This window comes from Narcine bancroftii, chromosome 4 (assembly GCF_036971445.1).
Source record: "Narcine bancroftii isolate sNarBan1 chromosome 4, sNarBan1.hap1, whole genome shotgun sequence".
Taxonomy (NCBI): domain Eukaryota; kingdom Metazoa; phylum Chordata; class Chondrichthyes; order Torpediniformes; family Narcinidae; genus Narcine; species Narcine bancroftii.
Window position 1 is genome coordinate 109,593,207 of NC_091472.1, and position 24,601 is coordinate 109,617,807.

Below are 24,601 nucleotides of genomic sequence, written 5' to 3' on the forward strand. Positions count from 1 at the left end.
ACACACGCGCATGCACACATGCACACAAACGCACGCACGCGCACGCACACGCGTGCACACACACACGCACACACACACGCACACTCGCACACACACGCGCGCACACACTAGACACACACGTGCGCACACATGCTCACACACTCACACACATGCACACATACACACACGCACGCATGCACACACACGTGCACACACAAGCACACACACACGCACACACGCACGCACACACACATGCACACACACACGCATGCATCCACACACACACATGTGCACACACACACGCACACGCATGCACACACATGCACAAACATGCACACACGCACGTGCATGCACGCACGCAACACACATGCACGCATGAGCACACACGCACGCACACACACATACACTCATGCACGCACATGCATGCATGCACGCACGCACACATGCACGCCTGCGCACGCACGCACACACACATGCACACACACGCACACACATGCATGCACACACGCACACACACTCACACGCAAGCACACACACGTGCACACACAAGCACACACACACACACACACATGCACGAACACACACACGCACGCACGCACATGCACACACACATGCACGCACTTGCATGCATGCACGCACGCACACACACATGCACGCATGCGCACTCACGCACGCACACACACACACGCACGTGCATGCACGCACGCAACACACATGCACGCATGAGCACACACGCACGCACACACACATACACTCATGCACGCACATGCATGCATGCACGCACGCACACATGCACGCCTGCGCACGCACGCACACACACATGCACACACACGCACACACATGCATGCACACACGCACACACACTCACACGCAAGCACACACATCACACACGCACACACACACCCATGCATGCATGCACCCACACACACACAAACACACACACACTGTGTGTGTGTGTATATATATAGAGAGAGAGAGAGAGAGAGAGAGAGAGAGAGAGAGAGAGAGAGAGAGAGAGAAAGGGAGATAAAATAGGCTCCTTAGTATGCCTTTTGCCTCAATCTTTTCAGCTGTTTTTTTTTTAGTTACCTTTTTTTATTCCAATAACATGTGATTTAATCTTGGAGGGAGAAAGTTTGTCTTCAAATAGTTTTTTTTTACATTTTATATTTTAAATACTACAGTTTCAAAAAAAAGGAGTAAAATGTTTAACCTTTTACAATCATTGGATTTCAATCCCTATTTGTAGTTCAGGAATAATGTTCCAAGATATCTTTTTTTTTGTCTGCCGTATTTGCAACTGATCTTTCAGAATCCATCCCACAGTGCTAACTGAACAGATTTAGGAACGAGGGAACTAAGCTATTTTATAGACTATCTTTTAAAATCTTACGTGGTCCTATTGCCTGTGCTCATTTTGGACACACTAGAGCTCACATGGGTGATTTGGAAAATGGCATTTTCAACACAAATAATTATATTTACTGGATGAATGGTGATGCACTTAACAGAGCCTTAGACATCACAGCAGTATCACAAAAAATATAGCTAGTTTTTTTTATCAGAATGGTAGTAATGGTCTTGCTCAAAACAAACAGATTTTCATTTTGATGACACAGAATGTCAATTAACTAAAGCAGCATCAAAGCATAAGGGACTGGAAGCAGGAGAGCTTTTTTGAAGTGGAAACATTTAGTTTAGGAAGTAATTAATTGACCTTTGATCCTGTAGTTTAGATGTGAATTTTCCTTCGTTATGTTTGGGTAAATGAAAGTGCAAAAATAAACCATTTACATCATATTATACATCATAAATGTTGTACAATTAATTACATCATTGGTGATGAGTATCGCAATCTATTTTCCTCCTTTGATTTATCCCTTACCTGAAAATAAACTATGAAGCTACATCTTGAAAGTTTCAATTTAAACAAATATTTTCAATCTTGTGGAGAGAAAGCTCATGCTCCCTGGTTCTGAATTCCTCCCGAAGAGGAAATGCAGTCACTGCTCCTGTCCCGTGGAAATGTTTCAGCATTTTCAACACCACTTATTTCCTGTGCTCACCACAATGCCAGCAAAATATGATTAAATCTCTTCTTGTGCATTAACTCTTCAAAAGTCACTCTGATAAATCTGTATGGTTCCCTCATGTAGATCAGAACTTTCTTCAACAAGTGGGTAGAAAGGCTAAGATGAGTAGTTATTGAGGTTAATTCACAACCCTACAAAAAGATCCATAATGCATTTATGAATGGATTAGGCATCATGTTGCATCTTAAATTAAGCTGAAATCCATAATTCTCACTTATTTCTGTTTTCCATCTCTTTAATGGACACCTACTCTCCTCCTGATTTAAAAAAAACTCTAGACATATTATTCTACCATGGAAAGAATGGTTGATGGGAATTGCATGCAATTTCTTAAAGTTAATTTCTTCTAGAGGAAAATACTTGGACTGCACTTGGATCTTTCCATTGACTCCACATCTAGCATAGTGAATGTATGAGAAACACAAATGTAGATTGGCATAGTTCTAATCTTGAAATTACTTCTAGCATCAAATACAATTTCAAAAATATTATTGCATTGTAACCAATGCACCTTATAAATTTTGTAGCACTTTTTAAAAAATAATATGCTAAAGTAGCAATGAAAATAGAAAATAAGGTTGAAGCTTGTTCAACAATGATTTATTTGAGAATATGAATGTATGGATGACTTTTTCTGCTTTTTTGGACAATTCTGTCTATGTTATAATGCATAGGCACTGCTGCAATACGTATTGAAAGAAAAGCAGACATATTATTCCTTCAATGTTCTTTGAAGCATCTTCCTTTTGAGGAGCCTTTCAAAAAGCAGCCATTGCTGCATCTTTTCTGTTGTTAGTTGCCATGGTAATCTTTCGTTGATTGGATTAATAAAATCAGTGTTAAGCTAAAGAAAGCTACAAATTCTTTGCATGATTCAAACAGGAAACAGGAAAACAGAGGGAGGCATCTAATTGTATCTCCCAACACTAGCAGCTTATTCCAAAGTAAAGAGAAAACCGACTAATAAATATAATGATTTTTAAGTTTAAGATTACAAATAAACAATATCTTCCAATCCCTGTTTTGACAGATTGCAATGCCATTCTGCAAGTTCTACAGTCTTGACAAAAATATATTCCATCAAATCTGGAGAGGACATATTTTTTACAAAATAAAATGGCTGAAGTAAAGTTAACAAATGTTACTAGAAACTCAATTCAAAGATAGCTTTTGTCAACATTAATATATATATATATGCACAAAGTGTTATTATTCTGCCATTCATCTTTGTTGAGTCAGGGGCAAGCTCCTAAAATATGTTTATTTGGTAAGTAACACTAAATGGACTGTAATAATTTTTTTTTCTCTATCTTTAAACATTGAATGTCTCAGAAGATTCTTTGAAAATCGTTTAAGGTATAACTCATTGATGTTGTTCCTATTCCTTTCTGTGAACAGAATGTTGCATTGCAAAGGGAAAAGATCAGTTTCAAGAATAATGAGAAATGAATATCACTCAAATGAATACATCAAACTGTTGCAGAAACCAAATAGCTGAAAACATCAATCATCGAACTGAAAACAAGTCACTTGTGCAATTGATAAGCTCTCACGCAACTTGGGAGCAAACTTTGAACATGTTTATTATTGTAAATGGAAACAACATACAAAATATTACAAAAGGCAGGTCAGAATTTCAAAGGGAGAAAAATTGGTCAAATAACCAGAAACTGATAGAATAATTGTGCTACATGTTTGCAATTTTATAAACAATCATAAACATGGAAAAATATACAAAAAATATATCAAAATCCATAGCATAAAGATATTATTTAAATGTTTGAGGCAACTATAATAAAATCGTAAAAAAAATATACGAATATATGAAACAATGCAGAACTTTATTAAATCAAATGTTTAACAGTGCTTCAAAATATATAATTAAATACAAAATATAAATCAAATTATGATGTTAATAAGGAGATATGCTGTATAATTGTCAAAAATTTTGTTAACCTAATTATTGATCATTAATTATACAGTATCAGATTATGAAATGTAACCATATAATTGCAAGGCTTCAATTATAATGATAATTTATTATGCTAGAAATGTAAGAACATATTTTCATTTATTGTACGGCATAGCAACAAGATATTCTTGATAAAAGGCGGAAAGTGAAAGCTACACTCTTATATTGGCTGGCTTAAGGGGTGAATTCTGATTTATTCGATAATCATTCATTTATGTGATGGCCTGGGCTTTGTAGAGGCAAATTAATGTGAATAACAAGTGTCTGTACGTGTGTGTGCGTGGATGGATTTCACTGATGTTTTCCTGAACTTTTACCAGTCCTGAGAATGTGGTGAAAATTCTTGTCATTCGATTTACATTGTACAAATATTGTTTATTTGTACTTGTAGTCTCTTTGGCAGTCGGAGTTCAGGTAGCGGAGTGCGATTGCGAGGAAGAATACTGGACTTTGTGAAACCAGAGTGTGAAACCAATGTGAAAAATTATAAACAAAACAACCAGTAAATCACTCCTCAACTCTACCTGAACGAATCTACCTTGATCATCAGACACCTATATAACCTATGTCCTACTCTACTAACCATAAGTGCTCTCAGGGCTTTAGTTTTGCCCTTTTGTAATTCTTTAGTTTTGGATGAAAAAGTGTCGTTGGAGTTAGTAGATTAGGAACTTACCATGATAAGTTTCTACGATGAAGTAGAATTTATTTTCTTTGTGTTTGGTGGATTTTTATCTCCTGATTTGACAACAGGGCATCTTCTTTGGAAGAGGGGTGTGGTTGTTATTCAATATCAATGACAAAAAAAAACAAGGTAGCCCTTTAGAAAGCAGACACAATAAATCAAAAAGAACGATGTAAGTATCCCCACAGTACCTGCGGGAGCAGACAGACAGAATGATCGATTCCTGAAAGATGGAATTAATTGATTAAGCTGTATTTTAAGACAAGGGTTTTTGCGTTCCACGGGTGAGATTCTTTAACAGATCAGCTTTGGTTTTGATGTTTTCATAATCAGAAACTGAATAGCAGTACGATTTGAAGCAATTGATTATAGCCATATTCGTTTCAAAAGATTACAAGCAGCTACTGGATGATATAGTTAACACTGAAACGTATTATAATTGTCTCTTTCTGGAATCGGTTTGCAAAATGAAAACAACAATATGGAATGCGAAATCTTGCTCAGAAAACAATGATGTAACTCAGGATAGAATTGCCAAACCATTTTGCCCCGTCGGTCAAGTAATTAATGGGGAGGTCCAGCTATCAACATTAGAATGAGAATCAACCTCAGATTTTATTGTCATGAACAAGGCATGAAATTCGTTGTTGGAGTACCTAGACATTCTGCAATAAATTCCTTGGAGAACGCCGCCCGGGTGGTTTAGAACGGGTTCTTTTAAAAATGAATGCATTGATACCATTGAGGAGAAGCAAAGGTACCATACGAGTAACAGAGTACCTGTACCTGAAATGAAGGGATAATTTGAAACTATCCAGCGGTTAACAGCTGGGAACTAGTGTAGAAGTATAGTGAGGTGAAGAGAGGGTTGACTGTAAGTTGCAGCAGAGCTAAACAAGCCGTGTATTGCACCTCAAGGGACCGAGTCCCATACCCTTCGTGGCTTTGCCAACATTCAATTGCAGCCGATGGGCGCCATCGGTTGATCTTGAGGCCGCCTGCTGTGACTGTCCTTCATTTGCCGAGAACTGTAGCTAAAATGTCAATGCAGAATTTATAAGTCCGGGTTACTGCTGCTTCCCATCTCCTCTGTCTGGGAATTGAAAAAAGCCATCAGTACCCAAGAATAACTTCGCCTCAGTTCTACTTAACACACACACACAAATACAATTTCATAGAATTATCGAAAGAAATGGCAAAGAGAGGAGAATCCTTGGCTTCTGTCTCCAGACAATTAGGATTAGTATAGATAGGCTTGATGGTCGGCATTGACAGGTTGGGCCGAAGGGCTTGTTTCTATGGAGACACAAGATACAGAGAGAGAGCGCGCAGATGTAGAACCAGGAACAAACTAAATCCACGTGAGTTGTTGGAGAACTCCACAGGTTAATCAATGTGTGGAGGGGAATGGGCGGTCGAAGCTCTGCATTTGGTCCTGCTGCTATTGATTGTTTGACTCTGCCTGTGCGGTTCTTTGGAAGCTTCGACCAAGTTGTCCCAATGCTCTGCTCTCCTTCCTCCCCTCCCTGATTCATCTGCCGTCAGGTATCCCCCTTTAAACTCTGCTCTTGAAATGCTCCAAGACTTCTTCCAGGGATTATACTGCAGATTATAAGAACAGAGCTTGCTTCCTCTCTCCCTCCCCCCCCCCCCCATTCATTTTGTCCATTTGTTTTTTGCCCAATCTCTTAAACTATAGCTTCAGCGATTCCGTTTTAATTCTGATCTCAAGTGCTGTCTGTGAGGTATTTTCACGTTCTCCAGTTTCCTTCCACATTCCGAACAAAAACATGTAATTGGCGCCCGCAAATTATCCCCCGTGTGTAGGTAAGTGGCAGAATTAGGGGGAACTGCGGGGCGGTGGGGGGAGGACAGTATGGAATTAGTTGGGACGGACCAGCAATAGGTAGAGGCTGAGTAACGAACAATCTTCTGGAAGAACACAACAACTCGAGCAGCATCAGTGGGAGATTTAAGAAAATGGTCGGCGATTCGGGCAGAAACCCTTCACGGAATTAGTGTTAGGATGGTTCGTATGCGACTGTTTCATGACCGACGTGGACATATTGGGCCCATCCTCCGTGATGTCTGTTCATGGTTTCCTTCAGTGGACATAGGCTCTCTTTTTATCTTCCGCGATCATAACTGGTTGAGATTGTGCATGAAAATCATTCGAAAATACAAGACATGAGTACTTCGTCGGAGAATAGATTTCCACTTTATTCCTTCCCTCCCCATCTCCAAGTATTAACAAGGGTTTTTATCTGGTCTTCATCTCATCCACAGATTGCAACAAGTTAACGCAGTTAAGTACAAATATCGCTTAAGGCAGCCCCACATAGTGCAAACAGATCTCCCCCCCCCCCCCCCCCTCCAAACCCAGTGGCTATCAGACGCTACCCTAACCATAAACTACTCCGGGACCACAAAAAGATCCCTCTGCACTGATGGAAAGCTACTTTTTTTTTCCTTGCAGTAACTGAAACTGTGACTATTAATCATCAATCTTTTATATATACTGTATTAGCTCTTCCATACTGAGGTAATTTAACGTAAAGCGTTGTAGTCTTTTTAAAACAGAAGTACCGGTTCAGCTGCAGCAAGTAAGACTTCTGTTGCATTTGGACATGGTACAATGTATATGACAATAAACTTACTATCATTATCAGACTGCGGACATCTGTAGCTATTTGCCGTGCCGCAAATTTTCTTAGGAATAAAAACAATAATTTTAATTATTGTTCGATTAGATTTTGGTAAGTAAATTCCTCTTAAAAATACAGTTTTCACTCGTCACTTTCTTTGCTTCCCGAATAGCCTCCTAAAAAAATGTATACGGGCTTAAATTATTCGTAGCAGGTTTTAATGTGTATTAACAGTTAGCGGAGAGCAAACACTTTAGTAGTTTTACTAGTTGGAATCAAATATTTGACTAAAATGTATGATAGATTAACACTTCCCTGCCCCATGCCAGTGACAAGGCGCCCACGCACGCACGCGCGCACACACACACACACACACACGCGGCTAAAGTGTTTGGATCAATGAGATTTAGAAAAATTTAATAGGATGAATTGCTCGGAAGTAATGGCAGGAGAAATAAGCTAAATGGGTGGAATTCCAGTTTTCTTGAAGGAATGAAAAGTAACATTTAGATTTAACCCCCAAGTATGACTGGAGAAAAATATGGGTCTTCATTGTGAAACTTCCATAAAACAAACTAAGCCTCACATAGAATCAGGTCCATTTTGCTGCGAACATTTTTTTTTAAAAATCGCATTGAAACGACTTGGAAGCATTTAGCCGATCATTATATATTAAGGTCAATTCCGGACATTTTCTTGGATGGTTTGTTTATTCTGTATTTTGCAAATTATCCCTGTCATGTAATAAAAATGAAACGACAGAAGAGATTACAATAGAGGCAAAATGAGGTTGAAGTTGTCACTTCTCTAATGGAAGGCAACTCCACTGTTTACCAAACCTCAGGTAAGGTCGCTGGGGGGTCAATTGCAGAATGAATCAAGTCTCATCTTACTTGAATAAATGCGCAGAAATCTTTCTCCGAAATTTTGTACACTGGAATTGCCGAGCATCATTTTTGCCTCCATCGCCCCGCTCTCATTCTTACCAAAATTCATTGTTAATCGGCCGCTTTTAGTTCCATATAGACATGTCCAGTCCACCACCTTTCATGCACGCAAGCAGACAAACACTTGAGTGCACCCACGCATATTTCGCAAAACACTCATTCGTATTTCGCAAAACACAAACACACGTTCAAACAACACAGCATACTCAACAGAAAACACGCAAGCGTCCATACTAAGTATCCACGCAGAGTACACTTAAACACACGAAATAAGACGTTCAAATAAGGAGAATTTATATTACACAGTATACACAATTAAAACGGAATTTCATGGTACCTGCTTGCATAGGACCCTCATAAATTCCCACACACCACACACATTGACTCAAACTCGTGAAAATATTCGTAAGTCGTCACAGATGGCACAAATCCCCCAAGATAAAATTTGTGTACGCGGACCGCAGCTTTGAGTATATACACCGAAAGCAGATACTAACGCATGTTGGAAAGTTAATACAATTAAACCGGGTAACAATATTCGTGTGCAATAGTCTCCGTACAACATGCACCACAACACGGGTTTGTTCACAAACTCACGAAATACACATATGCATATCATCTGTTTGCATGATGTGACTTTAATGTGGCAACATCGAAACTGAGGAGGGAGATCAGGAAAAACACAGAAATGTTAGCAGGAACTCAGATGCCAAAGGCACCACCTGTTCGTTCTTCGTCTCTTATCCTCAGCACAGCATATCAAAACTGGCATTCAGATTAAGCGTCTCATGCAAATTAAATTATTTCCAAGAAGCTTACATCAACTGATTGATCGGTTAAATCTGAATCCTGAGTATGAGCCATTCTCCGCCCCCGGTTGCAAACATTCACAAGCAACGAATTGTTTGTACAAAATCGAGATTGACGGTGGTACCAATGATCCCCGAGTTAAGAATGGAAATGTTCCCAGAAATTAATGATTTTAAATAAAGGAAAGATCCACCGTATTTTCAGTTGTGCGGGATTTGTGAATTCTTCAACGATCTAGGAGCATCGTGCATCCCCACCCACTTGCCTCCGCACATCAGATCTCTTGCCAATTTTTCGACGGAAGACCCTAGTCTAGGATATTACGCAGCTGGTGGGGAATACAGTGCAGCTGTCGGGTATTATAAGAAGGCCGATTTCGCTATCGATTTTTTTTAAAGGCGTCACCGCCACCCCGACCGACTGCAACCACCACAAATCAAACGCCAATAACTCAAAACAAAATGTCCATATTGTGATCTGAAAGTAATCCATGCAATCGCCCATAGCAATGGGGGGCACGCACAGTCTTCGCTATCCTTGAAGAAAAAGAATCGTTCGATTCATTCAGATGCATTTCCTCGCAGAATTGATTCTCGCCGTCTGGTCGCTATTTCGTGTGACTAATTATTTTAAAAATAAAGTGGTTATAATATGCAATTGCAATGCTATATACACTACTTATTTCAAGCGTAATCCTTTCAATGGAGAGTTATGCTAGAATTAAATCTCGTACAAACTTGCAGTATGCAGAATATTTGGAATAATATGTCACTTGGCTGCAACAGTTTATAATTTCACTGCTGACCTCTCTTTTGGCCTTATCAGTTAACAAACAAAAATTAAAAGGATGATAAACTATACAAATTAGAGCGGTGATGTGATCCGCCATAATAAAATCATTTTATATATTACCTGGGAAAAAAAGGTGTCAAATTTGTGTATGGAATTGAGTACTTAGTCGCGCTTTATTGACATTTGTCTGTAATTTTCTTTTTACAAGGTGCACCTTGCACACTTTTATCCAGAAATATGACATATACATTTTCCCATTCCTTCGGAAGATGTGCCATCATTTTCACGACATAATCTAAGCAAGTATAATGGAAACATAATTTTTCCTTTTTTAAAATTTGTTAAAAATATTATACATTATTGTGTTATTAAAACGAATTCCGCTTTTTAAAAAAAAAACAGGGATATTCCCGCATTATCGTTAGCTTGGGGACGAGGAAAAAACAAATCGGGACAACTGGGGAGAAGGACAAGCATTGGAGGGAAGTTCTATGAAATTCACGGTACATGAATGTCGTGGTGCAAGATTTAGGTCGTGATTAAGATCTCAGAAATTCACCGGAACAGATCACGCCCCATTCGGCCAACGTATTCATGAAAGAATACTGGTACCTTTGTGACCTTGTGACTTTTAGATTACGAGATTAACACACAGATCGCTCACTGCACTAACGAAGCTAAAGGTCCTGCGACATTCGACTTTATTTTCAGAAGTAGTTTAAACAATTTCTAGGTCACCATGGAAATTCGCTTCGTTTTTTCGCCACATAGGCGAAAACTAGACTGTTTAAAAAAAACAAGAAATATTTCAATACTTTTAATATAAAACACTCGTCTCTTCAATCCCATTCTCGCCCTTTTCGCCTTTGTTATACGATTCTCTTTAAACTCGTCAAGACGTTAATAGTTCTCTTTATCGTTCTGCACAAAAATTGCTCTTTAATTACCTTATTGCCAAAGGTCAAGTATGGTTAGCGGGGCACGCTGCACTGGTGCAGAAGAGAGCGCGTTTGGAGTTGATTGTTCGATATGCTTAAAACAAGGCCTTAAATGTGCTCTTATAGCGAGGTGCCTGCAGCCACAATTAAAAGAAAAAATGCTGAATTAATTCGTAATATTCTCAAGGTGCTGTTTTATTTTGAATTCACAATCAAGATTCAAAGAAAAAGCCCCCCCCCCCCCCATGAAACAAACTTGCTGCTTTTATTCAAATCGTAAAACTATGATTTCTCTCCAAGTTGCAAGTGGAGAAATCATTAATATTGCTTTTAAAAGATGCATCAATTGCCGGTGGCGAAAGAAGCTGGCGGGTTGATCAATTTCTGGTTTGTGGAGAGTGTAAAGTGAAAATGTCCAAACCAGATCGCGCTTCCTCTTAGAGGCTTTAATGTACCGTACGTTACCGAATGCTCCCGCTGCCCAAATAGAGGATTAACAATATTTCAAAAGAAAGATCAGTTAATGCGGTATAGTGTGAACTGTCCCACCCCTGCAATAGGCTAAAGCGGAATTACAGCTTGTATGATTCGTCTCCCCTCAGTCTCCCGGGAGACTGCACAACTTGGGTGTTCCCGAGGATGGTTAACCAGTTAAACCTCGAGTTCATCCTTTCCACTTTCCAAACTTTGGTTTCAACTTCCAAGACCCAGAGACCATAACACTGGGGGTCCATTAGTGTCGTCTAATATACCATGCTAGATTAAATTATTTGCAAAAATGTAGGAAAAAAATTAAATCGGAACTTATCCCTTTTAATTTGCAATTAACTTTGAGCATTGGGTTTAAAGTTTGTGCGTTTGGAAGAAACATTGTTAGCTTGTCTGTTTATTGACCTCAATTGTTATGAATTTCCCAAAGGGGGATTAAAAATAATAGTTTCGGCGCTCCAGTGGTTTTTTTTTGCATGGGAATGAGAAATGGCAGAGGATATAATTCCGATGCTGAGACTCACTGAATTGAGTCGCAGTGTCCTGATGTCTTGCTGAAGTATTTACATCTGAAGTTATTTATAAACCCAGGCAAGAAAGAGAAAAAGAAAAAGTCCTGAGACATTTGCTAATTATATGCAGATAAAATAACTGGTACAAAATGTAATTAAATTGCCCCGCAGAAGTAAACGGATCAAGTGGACCCTTGTTATAGACGGTAGCTGTGTCATGTTGCCACGACAACAGTGTACCGTCCGATCTTACCGTCTATAATGTACCAGGTCTCAAACGAAGACAATTTGGAGCCGCTTCTGACATTTCAAATCTTTCTGGGAGAATCTCCATGTGGATTTGATTGTCTTATGGGTTGGCTAGAAATTCACAAAGCGTTTTTTTTACACTGGATTTGCTCTCCAATACAAACGCCGCCGCATTATAACCTAATTAAACTCCTCCACCCCATTCGCTGCGCGAAAAAAAAGTCACCCGTTCTTCCATAAGGCCGTTTTTTATGTCATTTGGCACCATGGTTGCAAGTTATGCGCGTGGAGAAATTCACTTTTTAGTGCATTGAAGGGTTAAAAAGAGAAATGACTGCTTTTGAAGGTGTTACTTTGTTCTTTTCGTTGGCCGGGAACCATTCTCTTTTCTTCTTTCGGTCTAATTAATGCAATCCCCATCAAAAGGTATTAGAAGTTCTTTGGTCCCAGGCCGACGAGACGATGACAAATAAATAGTAATATATAGATAGACACACATTGCTTTTGCTGTTGTGTGTTTGTGTGTGTGTGTGTGTGTGTGTGTGTGTGTGTGTGTGTGCGCGCGGGTATTTTTAAACACACACACACTCGCTCACACACACACAAACACACACCAAGCAGAATTTAACTTAATTTTTCTATGCAAACCCAAGTTCACTTCTGAAGAGTTACCCTTTTCGATATTTTTTTCCCCTTCCTTGGGTTTGTGTTTAGTTCTACCGCAAATTTATTTCGAAAATCGATTGACCTTTTGTTTACTGCCCGAGATCAATCTAAAATTAAATCGCGCTACCTTCACACGAAATATTACTCTTAAGTCTGTAACGTTAACGAGGGGGTTTATTTTTATGTGGAAGAAGCGGGCTGCTTTGAACTTAGATATCAAAAGGCCAGTTGTGTTTAATTCAATGCTGGAGAGGGTTTGACAAAAGGTTATTCTCCGTCAAAGGATGGGAAATGAAGTACGTGGGTATACACTCATTTAATGACCAGTAATTGACAAATCCGAGGACTTGCATTACTAGAGGAATAGAACTGTATTAATTATTTAAGAACGATTACCCTTTCAGCGTGTCCTGCACAGAAGTGGTCATGTATTGAAAATATGACAAGTTAAATCACGTCTGGGTGCCACGGAGAGCGAGAGGGAAAGCACAGCAACATCTGTACTGCAGAAACAAATGATATATTGCATGACGTAAATCCGCCCTCACTGAAGTTTCAAAAATCAGTCATATTCTTATATAGTGCAGGAGATGTCACATATGGATGGATGGATAGATAGATAGATAGATAGATAGATAGATAGATAGATAGATAGATAGATAGATAGATAGATAGATAGATAGATAGATAGATAGATGGATACATACATACACAGGATGGATGAATGGAAACACAGATAGATAAATAGATAATTAGATAAATATATAGATAGATAGAAAGAATAGAATAGACAAACTGATTGAAAGAAAGAGTCCGAATGATCCTCAGGAACTTCCCTTTAATCGAAGATGGCTTTATTTCTGAGGGTTCTAGGGTGAATGTCGAGGCCAGTGGGGCAGAATGTGTGGCTTGGTGGGCTGGTTTGCAGTTTGGAAGATGATGCGCTCTTCCCGGCGTTTATGCTGGCCTTTTCCATGCTTCCAACAAATGGATTCCAGATGTTGAATGACCCTTCTCCATTCTGAACGGGATTGGGGAACTGGGAGTCCCCGGAAGACCGCTTATTTTGTTCCCAATGCTTACTTGTTATTTTTTTTTTAAATTAGACATACAGAATGGTAACTGTTCAATTCGGCCCTACGAGTCCGTGCTTCCCAATTTACTCCCCCAAACTCTGGTAAGTTTTTGAAGCCCCCCCACCGTGGGAAATCCACGCAGAGGGAGAACGCATAAACTCCTTATACTGATGCTGTAAAGGCGTTGCGCTAACCGTTACACTAACCGAGCCGCCCTGACAATCTAATCTAATGCCATGATGGAGTGTAGTACGGAGTCTTTGCATTCGGAATCAGAAGATGGCCATGCATTTACTACATGGCCTGTTCATCGAAGCTGCCTGACTGTGTGAAAACCTCTATGCTGAGGATGGAGGCCACGGAGAGGACATTTGTTAGCACATCCTTCCAGTGGATCTGGAGGATTATCGAAGACAATGTTGGTGGTATCTCTCCAGTGCCTTAGGTAATCCATATAAGCGTGCAGGAGAACAGGGATCGCTGCTGCCCAGCAGACCATGAGGTTTAACTAGATGGCAATGTCGTGCCAGCGGGGGCCTTTTACCCTTGCAGCCCAACCCACATTTGAATGATCTAGTGTTACTACATTCCAAATCAAAGCGTTCACCTCGGCTCGATAGCCTGTGATACCTTTGGCAAACCATTCCCAATCGATCTTGTATTTAAAGTAATTAATTGAACAAGCGATTTCTAATTTTGTGGGAGAGATCCCCAACCTAGCGCCCTCAATGGTCTGACCCTGATCTGGTTATATCTCCTACCCTCATTATAAAGGTAGATTGATGAAAGCATAATTTGATCCTGGATGATTGTATAAATTCTGCTGGATGCCGGCTGGTATTTATGACTCCACGTTCAAATAAATTCTTATATTTCTTTATCGAAAATAGAATAATACAGTAGTAAAAGGAATACTTGCCTATTTATCGGTTATTTTGGAACTCACTCTCAATAATATTAATATTGGTTTCTCTTCATAATTTATGTGTTCCACCTAGAAAATGCAACATTTTAAAATTAAAAGGTGGTACAGAATTATTTTCCTTTAGGAATGAGAAAGAGTTCGCGTTTTGTTGCCTTGATTTGATTAAAACTGCCGAAGCTATCATGTAAGAATTGATCTCCCCGAATTTCACTCCGGTTTGTCTGTATATGCTTAACCCAACAGTGACAATGCGGTCGTTCACACGCGTTGTCGGTTTTCGAGATGAACATATTCATTTAAGGCCTCCACTGTCTTTTAATCAGTTTTAAAAAATATGAATCTAACTGGTACCTCACAGAACAGTTAATATGAGATCGCTGTTAATTATTCAGGAAGCTAAATTAAAAAGATTTGTCAGGTTTATTTAACGAACTAAAGAATAACAATGATGGAATATTAGAAACTAAATTAGGCTTATTTTGATGTTAAGGTGAACACGCTCTAACATGGATGGGGTAGCGGGTTTGTTGAGCAACGGTGCTGATAAAATATTGCAATAAATTTGCCGGAATTGATCAGAGAGTTGGAAACAGAGTACTTTTTGACTTTAAAAATCCTTGACTTTAAAAATATATTTTATGCCGAATAACAAACCAAAATACAATGGAGATTAAACATTCAGACATTTCGTTTCTTTGTGCTTTTGAGGCCAGAGACTAAATTGTCTTGAATCTATTTATTCGTCAAGGAAGCACGTTGGAAAATTTGGGGATGTGTGGGTTCGATCTAACGTTTTCTCTGAAGATCAAGTTTGGAGATAAGTGCGATTTGTTTGTTATTTGGACGACGCTTTCATATCGCAGTTATTCGGGAAACAGGAATCCCTCTTCCCGATCTAAATGTACCCTCCCCGAGCTGCTTTCTGCTTCACCATTATCTGACGACGGTTTGCTTTATCTGTTTAAAAATAATGCATTGTTCAGAGATAAAAAAAAACCATCTCCAATTCCCCGTACGCCACTTATTTAAAACAATGGATTTCTCATCAATAATCACTACTTCAAAAGATGAATGCCTTGAAAATCTGTTATCTCTAATTAACTATGCATCCATCCTAACCCCCCCACCCATCTCATTCTGTCCACCCAACATTATATATATTTCTAGAGTACATTGTCTATTAGACATATTCGGGTTTATTTTTGAATCAATTCGATTACAATAAATCTCTGGTGTGAACATTACTAAGTTGTTAAATCCAATTAAAAGGCGCATCGTTTCGTTATTACGTTTATCTGTTCAGAGAGGTCAACAAAGTTCCGGATGTTAATTTTCACTGAAAAGCAACCAGGGACTCAAATAGCTTCTTGAAGGGGGGGGGGGGGGGGCGCTCTCCTTTCGAAAATAAGTGGCCTACTTGAGTTACAATCCTTACAAACAAATTTAATACTTGGTTGCTATCAATCTGAAATAATCTTGCTTTAAGATAAAATCCCAGCACAGTTATTGAGTGCAAGTTGAGTGGTTAGTTGCATTTGATTTCAATTTGATCGCAGTCCTTTTAAAGCTAACCAAAAATCCCTGAACAAATGTGGAAATGTGTAACAATCTTAATTACTGTGGTCTTGTTGTCCGATCGAGAAAATGTAACACTAACAAATGAGACCTAGATACTGGTGAGAAAGATTTCGAATCAGTTTTTACATTATCCCTGGCATTTCCTTTTAAACCTTAAATGCACGCGCATTTTGCGGTGAACTTACCTGGTGCTTGTGGGTCCAACCACGATGCTAGTCCAAGTCATGAAAGCAGCCTTCTGACTGTAAAGAAGTCGAGGCAATGCAGGATTATTTGAGCTCAACACTGCCAGTGTTGACTTTAGCACAAAGCAAAGATTTCAGTGCCCGGCCAGGTCCAAATATGATTATTTTACCAAGATATTGATCGGTGTCATAAAATTCCTTGAAATACGTCGCACGAAAAATAAGGAGTAACGGATACCTGTGGAAACTGGATGAAGTGTGACGTGCAATAGAAAAATAGATTTTAGTGTTTACTTTACTCGATTTATTCATCGACCACATGTAATATCATTCAGCATAAAATATGGCGTTTGAACTGAAGGTGGATTGAACAGAAGCAAAAACAGCAAATCTTTAATAGAGGAACTTGTAATATAAAATGGCTTCGCGCGGTTTAGGGAAATGATTGGGTGTGTGTGTGTGTGTGTGTCTATGTATGTGTGCGTGTGTGTGTGTGCGTCTATGTATGTGCGTGTGTGTGTGAGGCTTCATATATTTGAACGCGTGGACGCGTTTTATGAATGTTTCTGTATTTAGAATATATGTTTATATACTTCCGCTTATTATTCAAGACGCCCACTATGTAATTATATTGTACAGCGTCAAAGTTCGATGTAAAGCGACAACTGATCTGCCCTAGTCATTCAAGTGAGAGACATTTTTAAGTAGTTTTAAAAAGGCCCCCTGACAATAGTCCTGTGATGTGGAACACGCGGGTTAGAGCGTCGCATTCACAAGTCCTTGTCGCCGATGCTGGCTCATTTCTGTCTCGCTGCGGGAGGCCTTTATGTTGATAACGAAACAAATTTCATGGTTGGTTCGCGACGTGTGTGTCCGAGGAGCGAGGCAGAAGTCGTTCCTGGACAATTGCCGGTGCAGCGGCGTGTTGGAACAATGTGGAATTAGAAGGGGGTTATGTAGTTATTTTTCGTCCAACCGAAGTCCATACACTTAATTGGCGCGTGGGTAAAGAGAAAATGACAGCAATTTGACCCAACGCCCATAGTTAAAAAAAACCCCAACATTTTTGCTGCTTAATCCTGAGAATCGCGTCTCTAAATTCTTACACAAGATTCCGAAACCAACTCCTTTAATATATTGACAAGTGGTAATTTCACGTGCTCTCAACGGTCTGTCGAGGTCACGCACATCGCCCACTGCAGACTTCTTATTTATCATTTCCCCCATGGCAGGATGCTCCCTTTCAATGAATCACACTGCGAAATAAGTGTGATGTCGCGGTTATCAGTTTGCACTAACGTCGGCAACATACCGACACCATCTGCTTCAAGGGTGGTGAAAAAGAACTGCAAAGCGCAGCATAAGCAAGGTTTCAACGCCTGCACCTTGTCGATAAAGTCATTTTTTTTTAGTGTGAAATGGGCTGGGGCTGTTATGTATTTCGCGAATGTAGGAAACATAAAATTTAAGCGCGATATCAGGGATCATTTGAAGTGAACAACGGAACCGATCCCTGTAGCTTTGTACTTTGCGAGGCCCCGATCTAATTAGGTGCATTCGTTAATATGTTAAATCCCGCAGCTTTTAAAATCGACATTATACCTCGTCTTTGGTCTTCGGGGGTTACAGAGCTATCACCCTTAAACTGATTCATGTAAAGTGAAACAAAAGTTTCAGTATGTCATCTAATAAATAGTTAATGTTTTGCAAACAGGTACATAATATTCTGCCGTTTACCCTGACACTTGTATTTGGCTCGGTGCCTGGATGATTATAAAGTTCGCTCTAACACCGTGTTTGCAGGTTACTGCAATTCAAATCTTTATTTCTTGTAAAATGAAGTGAGTCGTGTCTTGCTGCTTTCACTTCCACGATATTACCACGTCAGCCTAGATCAGCACAGAACCAGGCGAGAACTGATGGGCGCATTATGTTACTCAACAACGATGCGGGCCGAATGACTGAATGAAACAGGGTTCTCCAGTCCATCCTCCGAATCCTACCTATCAAGGGTACAATCATTTTAAGCACAGCCTGATATGTCAAAAGAGCTGAATTTTCATAATGCAGAAATCAATTCATATTACCTCAATTTATTTTAAGCTGCTTGAAAGGTGGGGAAAGGCAATTTTAATAATTCAAATGAACGCCACGCCATGCACTTTCATAATGCAGCCTACAGTTATATTACTGAAATACCTACACGGCGTGTGAAGAAGTTAGCTGAGATTGATGGTTAAACAGGGAAGCTGCCAAATTAGTATTTTTTTCGTAATTAAATTAAAAGTCAGGGAGTATCATAGCAAATTATATGATCGGATTTCAAGATACCATATTATTGCATTAACGTTTTCAATTGCGCCATGTATAACATGTCTATTGCGGGTAAGTGGCCCAATGTAATGAAACAATTATATCTGTCTGATCGCATTCAGCTGTTGGAGAGAATTCAGCCAGACCCGCCATTATCTACGAAGATAACTCGATTATCACCAGAATCTGAGGTTTAGATAATGTGCAGGCACATAACGAAGTTAGAGAATAACCATCTTTGTGAAACAGCATTCACGAGCTTTTCACGTTCCCGTTCTTACAACATGAATAGATTAATAAATTTCGTGTATTACTTGCGTCGCTTCGTGGCAGAACAAATATTAAACCATATTAATGTAAATTTAGCAGTAAATTAATAGGGAGAGTGTTTGTCAGTCAACGCTAAAAACTGACTCAATTGATGCAAGTTAAACATTCCTTTTAAATACCTTTTCCACTGAAGCTTTTCTCACTCGGGAAACTTACACCAGTTTAAAAAACGAACCAGAGACAAGAGAGGCAGACTGACCAACCCTATACCTGGCGCCAAACTTCCCGATTGCAACAGCACCATGACAGGAAAACACAAATCGGCACATAACCACCCCCCACCCCCACTCCCCGCGACACTAATTCCTAAAAAATACACGAAAGCTCTTACCTGGGGAGCGACACAGCCTTATTAAAGTTCTCGTCACCCAGCACAAAATGCACAGTCCCGCCAATCACTCCGAAAGTGAGGATAGTTAGGTTAGTATTTAGTTAGCGGTGTTAAAACATTATTTGCAACATAAAAATAATTGGGAAAATATCGAATAAATTCTAACATCCGAATTTGGGTGTGGAATTTTTTTTTTTAACCGTGCCGAATTGGTTAGCGCAACTAGACGATGCCCTTTTATTGATAGAAGAATCTCTTTTAATTCCAGGACCACCCCCCCCCCCCCCGCCAACCCCCGGACGCCGTCACTTGAAGGAATTGGAGAGTACGAACAGTGTTCGAGGGGAACTTAACAAAGTGAATCACAGGTTGTTTAACCCGAGGAAAATACGCGCCCGCGCGTGTGTGTGTGTGTTACACTTGTCTTATAAAATGTTAACATTTCAACGCGAAAGTGAGGAAAAACTTTTTTTAATATATTTCTTACAACGGAAAACAAAAGAAAAAAAATCCTCTGCACTAAAATCTACAGCTTAACAATAAATTAAGTCACCTTAAGGTCGTATAACAAAATGGGAATTATGATGTCGTTGGCTCCCAGGATTATGGCGTTTTGGATATATTTTGAAATTACCAAAAGTGCAACAATTTATGAACCTTATTCGCAAACGGGAGCTAACTGGACAGCGAGAAGTCTCACCACTGAAATTGACAGAACTAGTTGTGTACATCCAACACTTAACATTTCTTTCGAATATATATATATATTCTGAAATTTCGGTAGTCTACTACCAAAACAAACGCTTACAAGCCATAAATAAAACATACACAAACCATAAATTACTCGTAGATTTTTTTTTTGTAAAAATGGAAGCAACGTTCCTTCGTGTTTCTTTTTTTGTTGTTTTGCAGAAAAGGAAACGATTGCTCGTTTTGGTCCTCAGTAGGGAAGTTGCTGGGTGCATTTTAAACTGTACACAGAAAGATAATGGGTACGTTGCCTTTATTCCGACCCTCTCTGTATTAAACACAAACATTTAAAACAGTGCTCCCCGCGCAATACAATCTAACTTGCCCTCCCTCCTAAATAAAAGGCTAAACAACTTGACATCAAACAGTTTGAAAACATCAAAAATATTTTCCGAATGCTTACCCACAAACAACGTTATTTTTTTTAATATAATTATTGTTACAAATGTACACCGTTGGCAAAGTCCATGTTAATGGGTCGCTTTTTTTTTAAGAGGAGTTCATAATAGGTCTAGAATACACACCTTGGTAGTAAGACGTGTCGTTCACAATGGCCGAAGATTCTAAGACCGTTTTGGAGGTCATTGGGAGATTGGCGGGCATTTGGGAATTATAATTAGAATAATGCATCACCTGTTCGTAAGCCTTCAAGTCCATTTTGTGGTGCTGTTGCTCGGAAGACATTAAGTTGTTTATTGAGAATGGGTGGTTAAATGAGTAGTGGTGATCTGGTTTGAGGTGACCCTGCGCATCTGAAGGGATGTGGGACAGAACCGAGTGGTGTGGGTGATGCATCAAATGTTGTTGGGCTTGCGACACCGCGTTACTGGCATGAGTAGGGTCGGGGCTGAGAGTGGAGGGCGGCTTGAGATCTACCATGGACCTCTTCTGCTCGCTTCCCGGTGAGCCGCTGGAATGGGGCGACTCGTTGCCGGCGCTACTCTCCGAGCTGCTGTTGCCGCTGCCCGTGGAGCTCGCCTCGGAGGCTTTCCTGCTGGGGTCCTGGGAGCTTTTCAGTGCTTGCTTCTTCTCGCATTTAAAGCGCTTCTGCCTCCGTAGGTAACAACCGTTCTCGAACATATTGCCAGAATCGGGGTGTAGGGTCCAGAAAGAGCCTTTCCCCGGCTTGTCCGGAGACCTCGGGACTTTGAGGAAGCAGTCATTGAAAGAAAGAGAGTGACGGATGGAGTTCTGCCAGCGCTGTTGGTTCTGACGGTAGAAAGGAAAGAGGTCCATGATCCACTGGTAGATTTCGCTCAGGGTCAACATCTTGCTGGGCGATTGCTGGATGGCCATAGTGATGAGGGAGATGTAAGAGTAAGGAGGCTTTGCGTGGGTATAACTGCGGCGGTAGGTCTTGGGGTCCCTTGATCTGTTGAGATTGGATTGACCATACATCGGGCTCATACTCATGTTGGTGTAGGAGGTCAGCGCGTTCATAGATCCGGCCTGCGCGCTCATCGGACTCATGCTTGGGCTAAGGGCGGTCATGCCGGCTCCCATGCCGTTCATTGCCCCCGCTCCAGGAGACATGCCGGTCATTGCCGGGCTCATGCCGGTTCCCACATAAGACATGTTCATGGATCCCGCTGTCATGTTGGACGTGTTGCCCATTGCAGACATACTCATATAAGTGTTCATGCCGTTCATTCCAATCCCCGCATTCATGTTGCTCACTGAGGGATAACCCTTCAAGAATAAAAATAAAACAATCAATAACAGGAAACAGTCCAATGTATTAAACACTGCATTCTTTTCATCACGAGTTTGATATGACAGCGAAATTTCCATTGCTATATTAACACTGTTCACAATAATCAAAAGCCACCTTTGTTGGATTTATTTATTACTTGTTAATAAAAGTTCATCGGGTGTGATAATCATGAAACAATCACCCGCCAAGAAACTTAGGATAACCCTAGCTCTTACTGTTGAAATTATACCGATCCACGTTACTATTTCTACCTCAAACTCCCAATGATCAGAAGGTTTAGCTTTTTTTTAAAAAAAGAAACGATGGACATCTTGTATCAATTTAACATCACGATTTTAGCCAAAAATAAAATAAGCATCGTAAAGCCCAGCGTCAGATGAAGAATAATTTAAAAGATAGCCCAAACAGCCGGCGAATTTTAATAAACATTCACTAATATATTCCAGCACAGTCAAGGCGAAACTCAACGTCTGGTTTTCCGTAAATAATACGGAACATAATCGCCGAGCAAAGAAAAGTTGAATAAGTTATGTCTCCAGCGCTTTAGAAGTATTTAAATGCACAAACGAAACTTTATTTTAGCCAAATAGAACTTTGTTTAAAGACTATTGCGTGCAAATCGAGGAGGAATTGGAGGCGCCGCAAGTCAATATTTGATCACAAAGTTAATATTATCTTAAGGCTAATATTATCTTGTACATAAAGAGGATTGCTTTTTGCGCCGAAACCTACCTCGGGCTCTCCATAGTAGGAGCTCCAGTCTGTGTGTTCATGCCCTTCCATTTTCACTGTGCCTAGCATACTGGAGGTAGAATGCATTAGAGGTATCAGGAGGGAAAGAGAGAGAGAGGGAGTGAGTGAGTGAGCGAGAGAGAGAGAGAGGGAGAGAGAAAAGTTCCTCCTAAAAGCAGAGCCTGGGCGACGGATCACCCCCTGTGTTGGATTGCGGAATAGGTTATTTGAAAAGTGCTGGCTCTTGTAAACTGCCGCCAGGAGCGATCCGAAGCAGCTCGTGATGACAGTGGCTTGAAGTGACGTGGGTGGCTGGCGGTGAACTGTGATATAGCTGTGTGCGCGCCACACCAATCGCCAATCCCAATTTATTTGCAGCCTATTTGAATAATCATCTCACACCTAGGCGTGAGTCTATTCGATTCTAGCCCTCCATTGTACACCTGCCAAGAGCATCAAAAGGCAACGTTTGAATAGATTCATTAAACGTTAATCCGATTTGTTCCATTACTGGAGTTTAAAAACTATTTCGAAGTTACCATAATTTACAAGTCGGATTTTTTTTAACGTGATACACATGATGCACAGCGACACATTATTCACCCATGATTTAATTTGTGGATCGAATGAACATTTTGTTTCTGGGCGGACATTCGGAACGAGAAGGTAACCGTTGGTTCACAAAAGTGATCTGAACACACGTGGTTTCTTTCACTGGCTACCACCTTCAGAGCATCCTGTTTACCAATGCTGGGCCGCAAGTCCCTGTCAAGGTTACGCCAGGAGAAAATGTTTCATTGCGAAAGGGATGAAGGGGCGTGGGGGGGGGGGGGTGGTGGCTAGTGGGGGGGGGGGGGGAGACATTCGAGAGAAATTGAAAACACGCGTGCTCAGGAGTCTAGCATTGGTGTTGCAATATACAACTCTTTCATGTGAATAGACTGCACTGAAAATGCAGACTCGCCTTCCCTGATCAACAATATGGACTAAAAACTGCCGATGTTGGGGAAAAAAAAACTTCGACTTACTATTGTTGAATGAAGTGCAAACCTCCGAAACACAGTGACCACATTGCCTTAGATTATAGTCAATTATAATGCCGTCCAATGCGTTATAACCGATCAACCTTTGTATATTGAATTCATTCACCCACGTGTGTGTGTTTATCAATTGACGTTTCACGAATCCACAACTTTTTAAAGAGTGTCCTGAAACTTGATGGGTTAACTGATCGCCTGCGCCATGCACCACCTGCGGACACTCTGCGGATCCGACATCTCCCTCTGGTTTGAGCAACAATTAATAAACAAACCGAACTCATTTAATTGACCTTTTCGTTTGCAGTTCATGTAACTCCATTTTGCGGGAGGCAGATTCAGCTCCTGGCAGGTCCCCCGACACGTCAGAGGCCGATGTTGCTCCTTTTTGGGGGGCAGATTTTTCTTTCTTTTATCGAGTGCGAAACTCCCACAATTAAGTTACGCTACAGGCTGCAGCCTTGACTCTATCTGTAGAGTTCGGCGTCTCCAGGTGCCGTCGAGCTTCATTCCTGGCGGGCTCTCTCTCTCTCTCGCTCCGCACGCTGTCCGACCCACTGACAACTTTCAGAATTTTATTTCTGAATGCCTGCATCTGCGGGGTGTTTTTTGTGTGCCGCGTTTCCCTTTTCACGCAACACTCAATATTAGGAGTGCTCTAGGTTCGGTGTCATTTCCACATTTGAAAACACGTAACGTCATTGTTAAGATCTCGGAGCCAACCTGTAAACCGAGCAGCATCACCTACTGGAATTACATGGCGAATCCAGCTGAGTCGTGCAAGAGACCCTCTCCGACAACGAATAGGGGCCCGGACCAACCAATGCCACCCGTTGCTATCAACGCAAATTGT

At 40.5% G+C, this 24,601-nt stretch overlaps 1 protein-coding gene and 1 long non-coding RNA gene across 13 annotated transcripts in view; both read right to left on the reverse strand.

Moving 5' to 3' along the window:
• The window catches only part of LOC138760981 (uncharacterized), a 29,231-nt gene extending 9,476 nt beyond the window's left edge, over positions 1-19,755 (reverse strand). Inside the window, exons 1-9 of one of the 11 annotated variants that reach the window (XR_011356038.1) lie at positions 19,304-19,431; positions 16,542-18,544; positions 14,773-14,847; positions 12,116-12,222; positions 10,871-10,995; positions 10,536-10,706; positions 10,044-10,218; positions 8,268-9,751; positions 3,919-5,822 (exon numbers count right to left, since the gene is read on the reverse strand). This is a non-coding gene — a long non-coding RNA (uncharacterized lncRNA). Of the gene's footprint in view, positions 1-3,883; positions 6,875-7,386; positions 9,752-10,043; positions 10,219-10,535; positions 10,707-10,870; positions 10,996-12,115; positions 12,223-14,772; positions 14,848-16,541; positions 18,545-19,303; positions 19,432-19,515 lie in introns of those variants that run through there. The other 10 variants (XR_011356034.1, XR_011356037.1, XR_011356040.1 and 7 more) reach the window with 10 other exon arrangements.
• Positions 19,756-20,501: 746 nt separating this feature from the next.
• Positions 20,502-23,814, reverse strand: foxa2 (forkhead box A2). 2 transcript variants are annotated; one of them, XM_069932395.1, is made up of 2 exons: positions 23,740-23,814; positions 20,502-21,954 (listed from the first exon to the last, which is right to left on the reverse strand). In XM_069932395.1, the coding sequence occupies exon 2, from the start codon at positions 21,931-21,933 to the stop codon at positions 20,755-20,757; it is 1,179 nt and encodes a 392-aa protein (XP_069788496.1). In that variant the 5' UTR covers positions 21,934-21,954; positions 23,740-23,814; the 3' UTR covers positions 20,502-20,754. The 2 variants fall into 2 exon arrangements, with proteins under 2 accessions (XP_069788496.1, XP_069788495.1); XM_069932394.1 differs by lacking the exon at positions 23,740-23,814 and adding an exon at positions 22,712-23,021.
• Between the last annotated feature and the right edge of the window lie 787 nt (positions 23,815-24,601).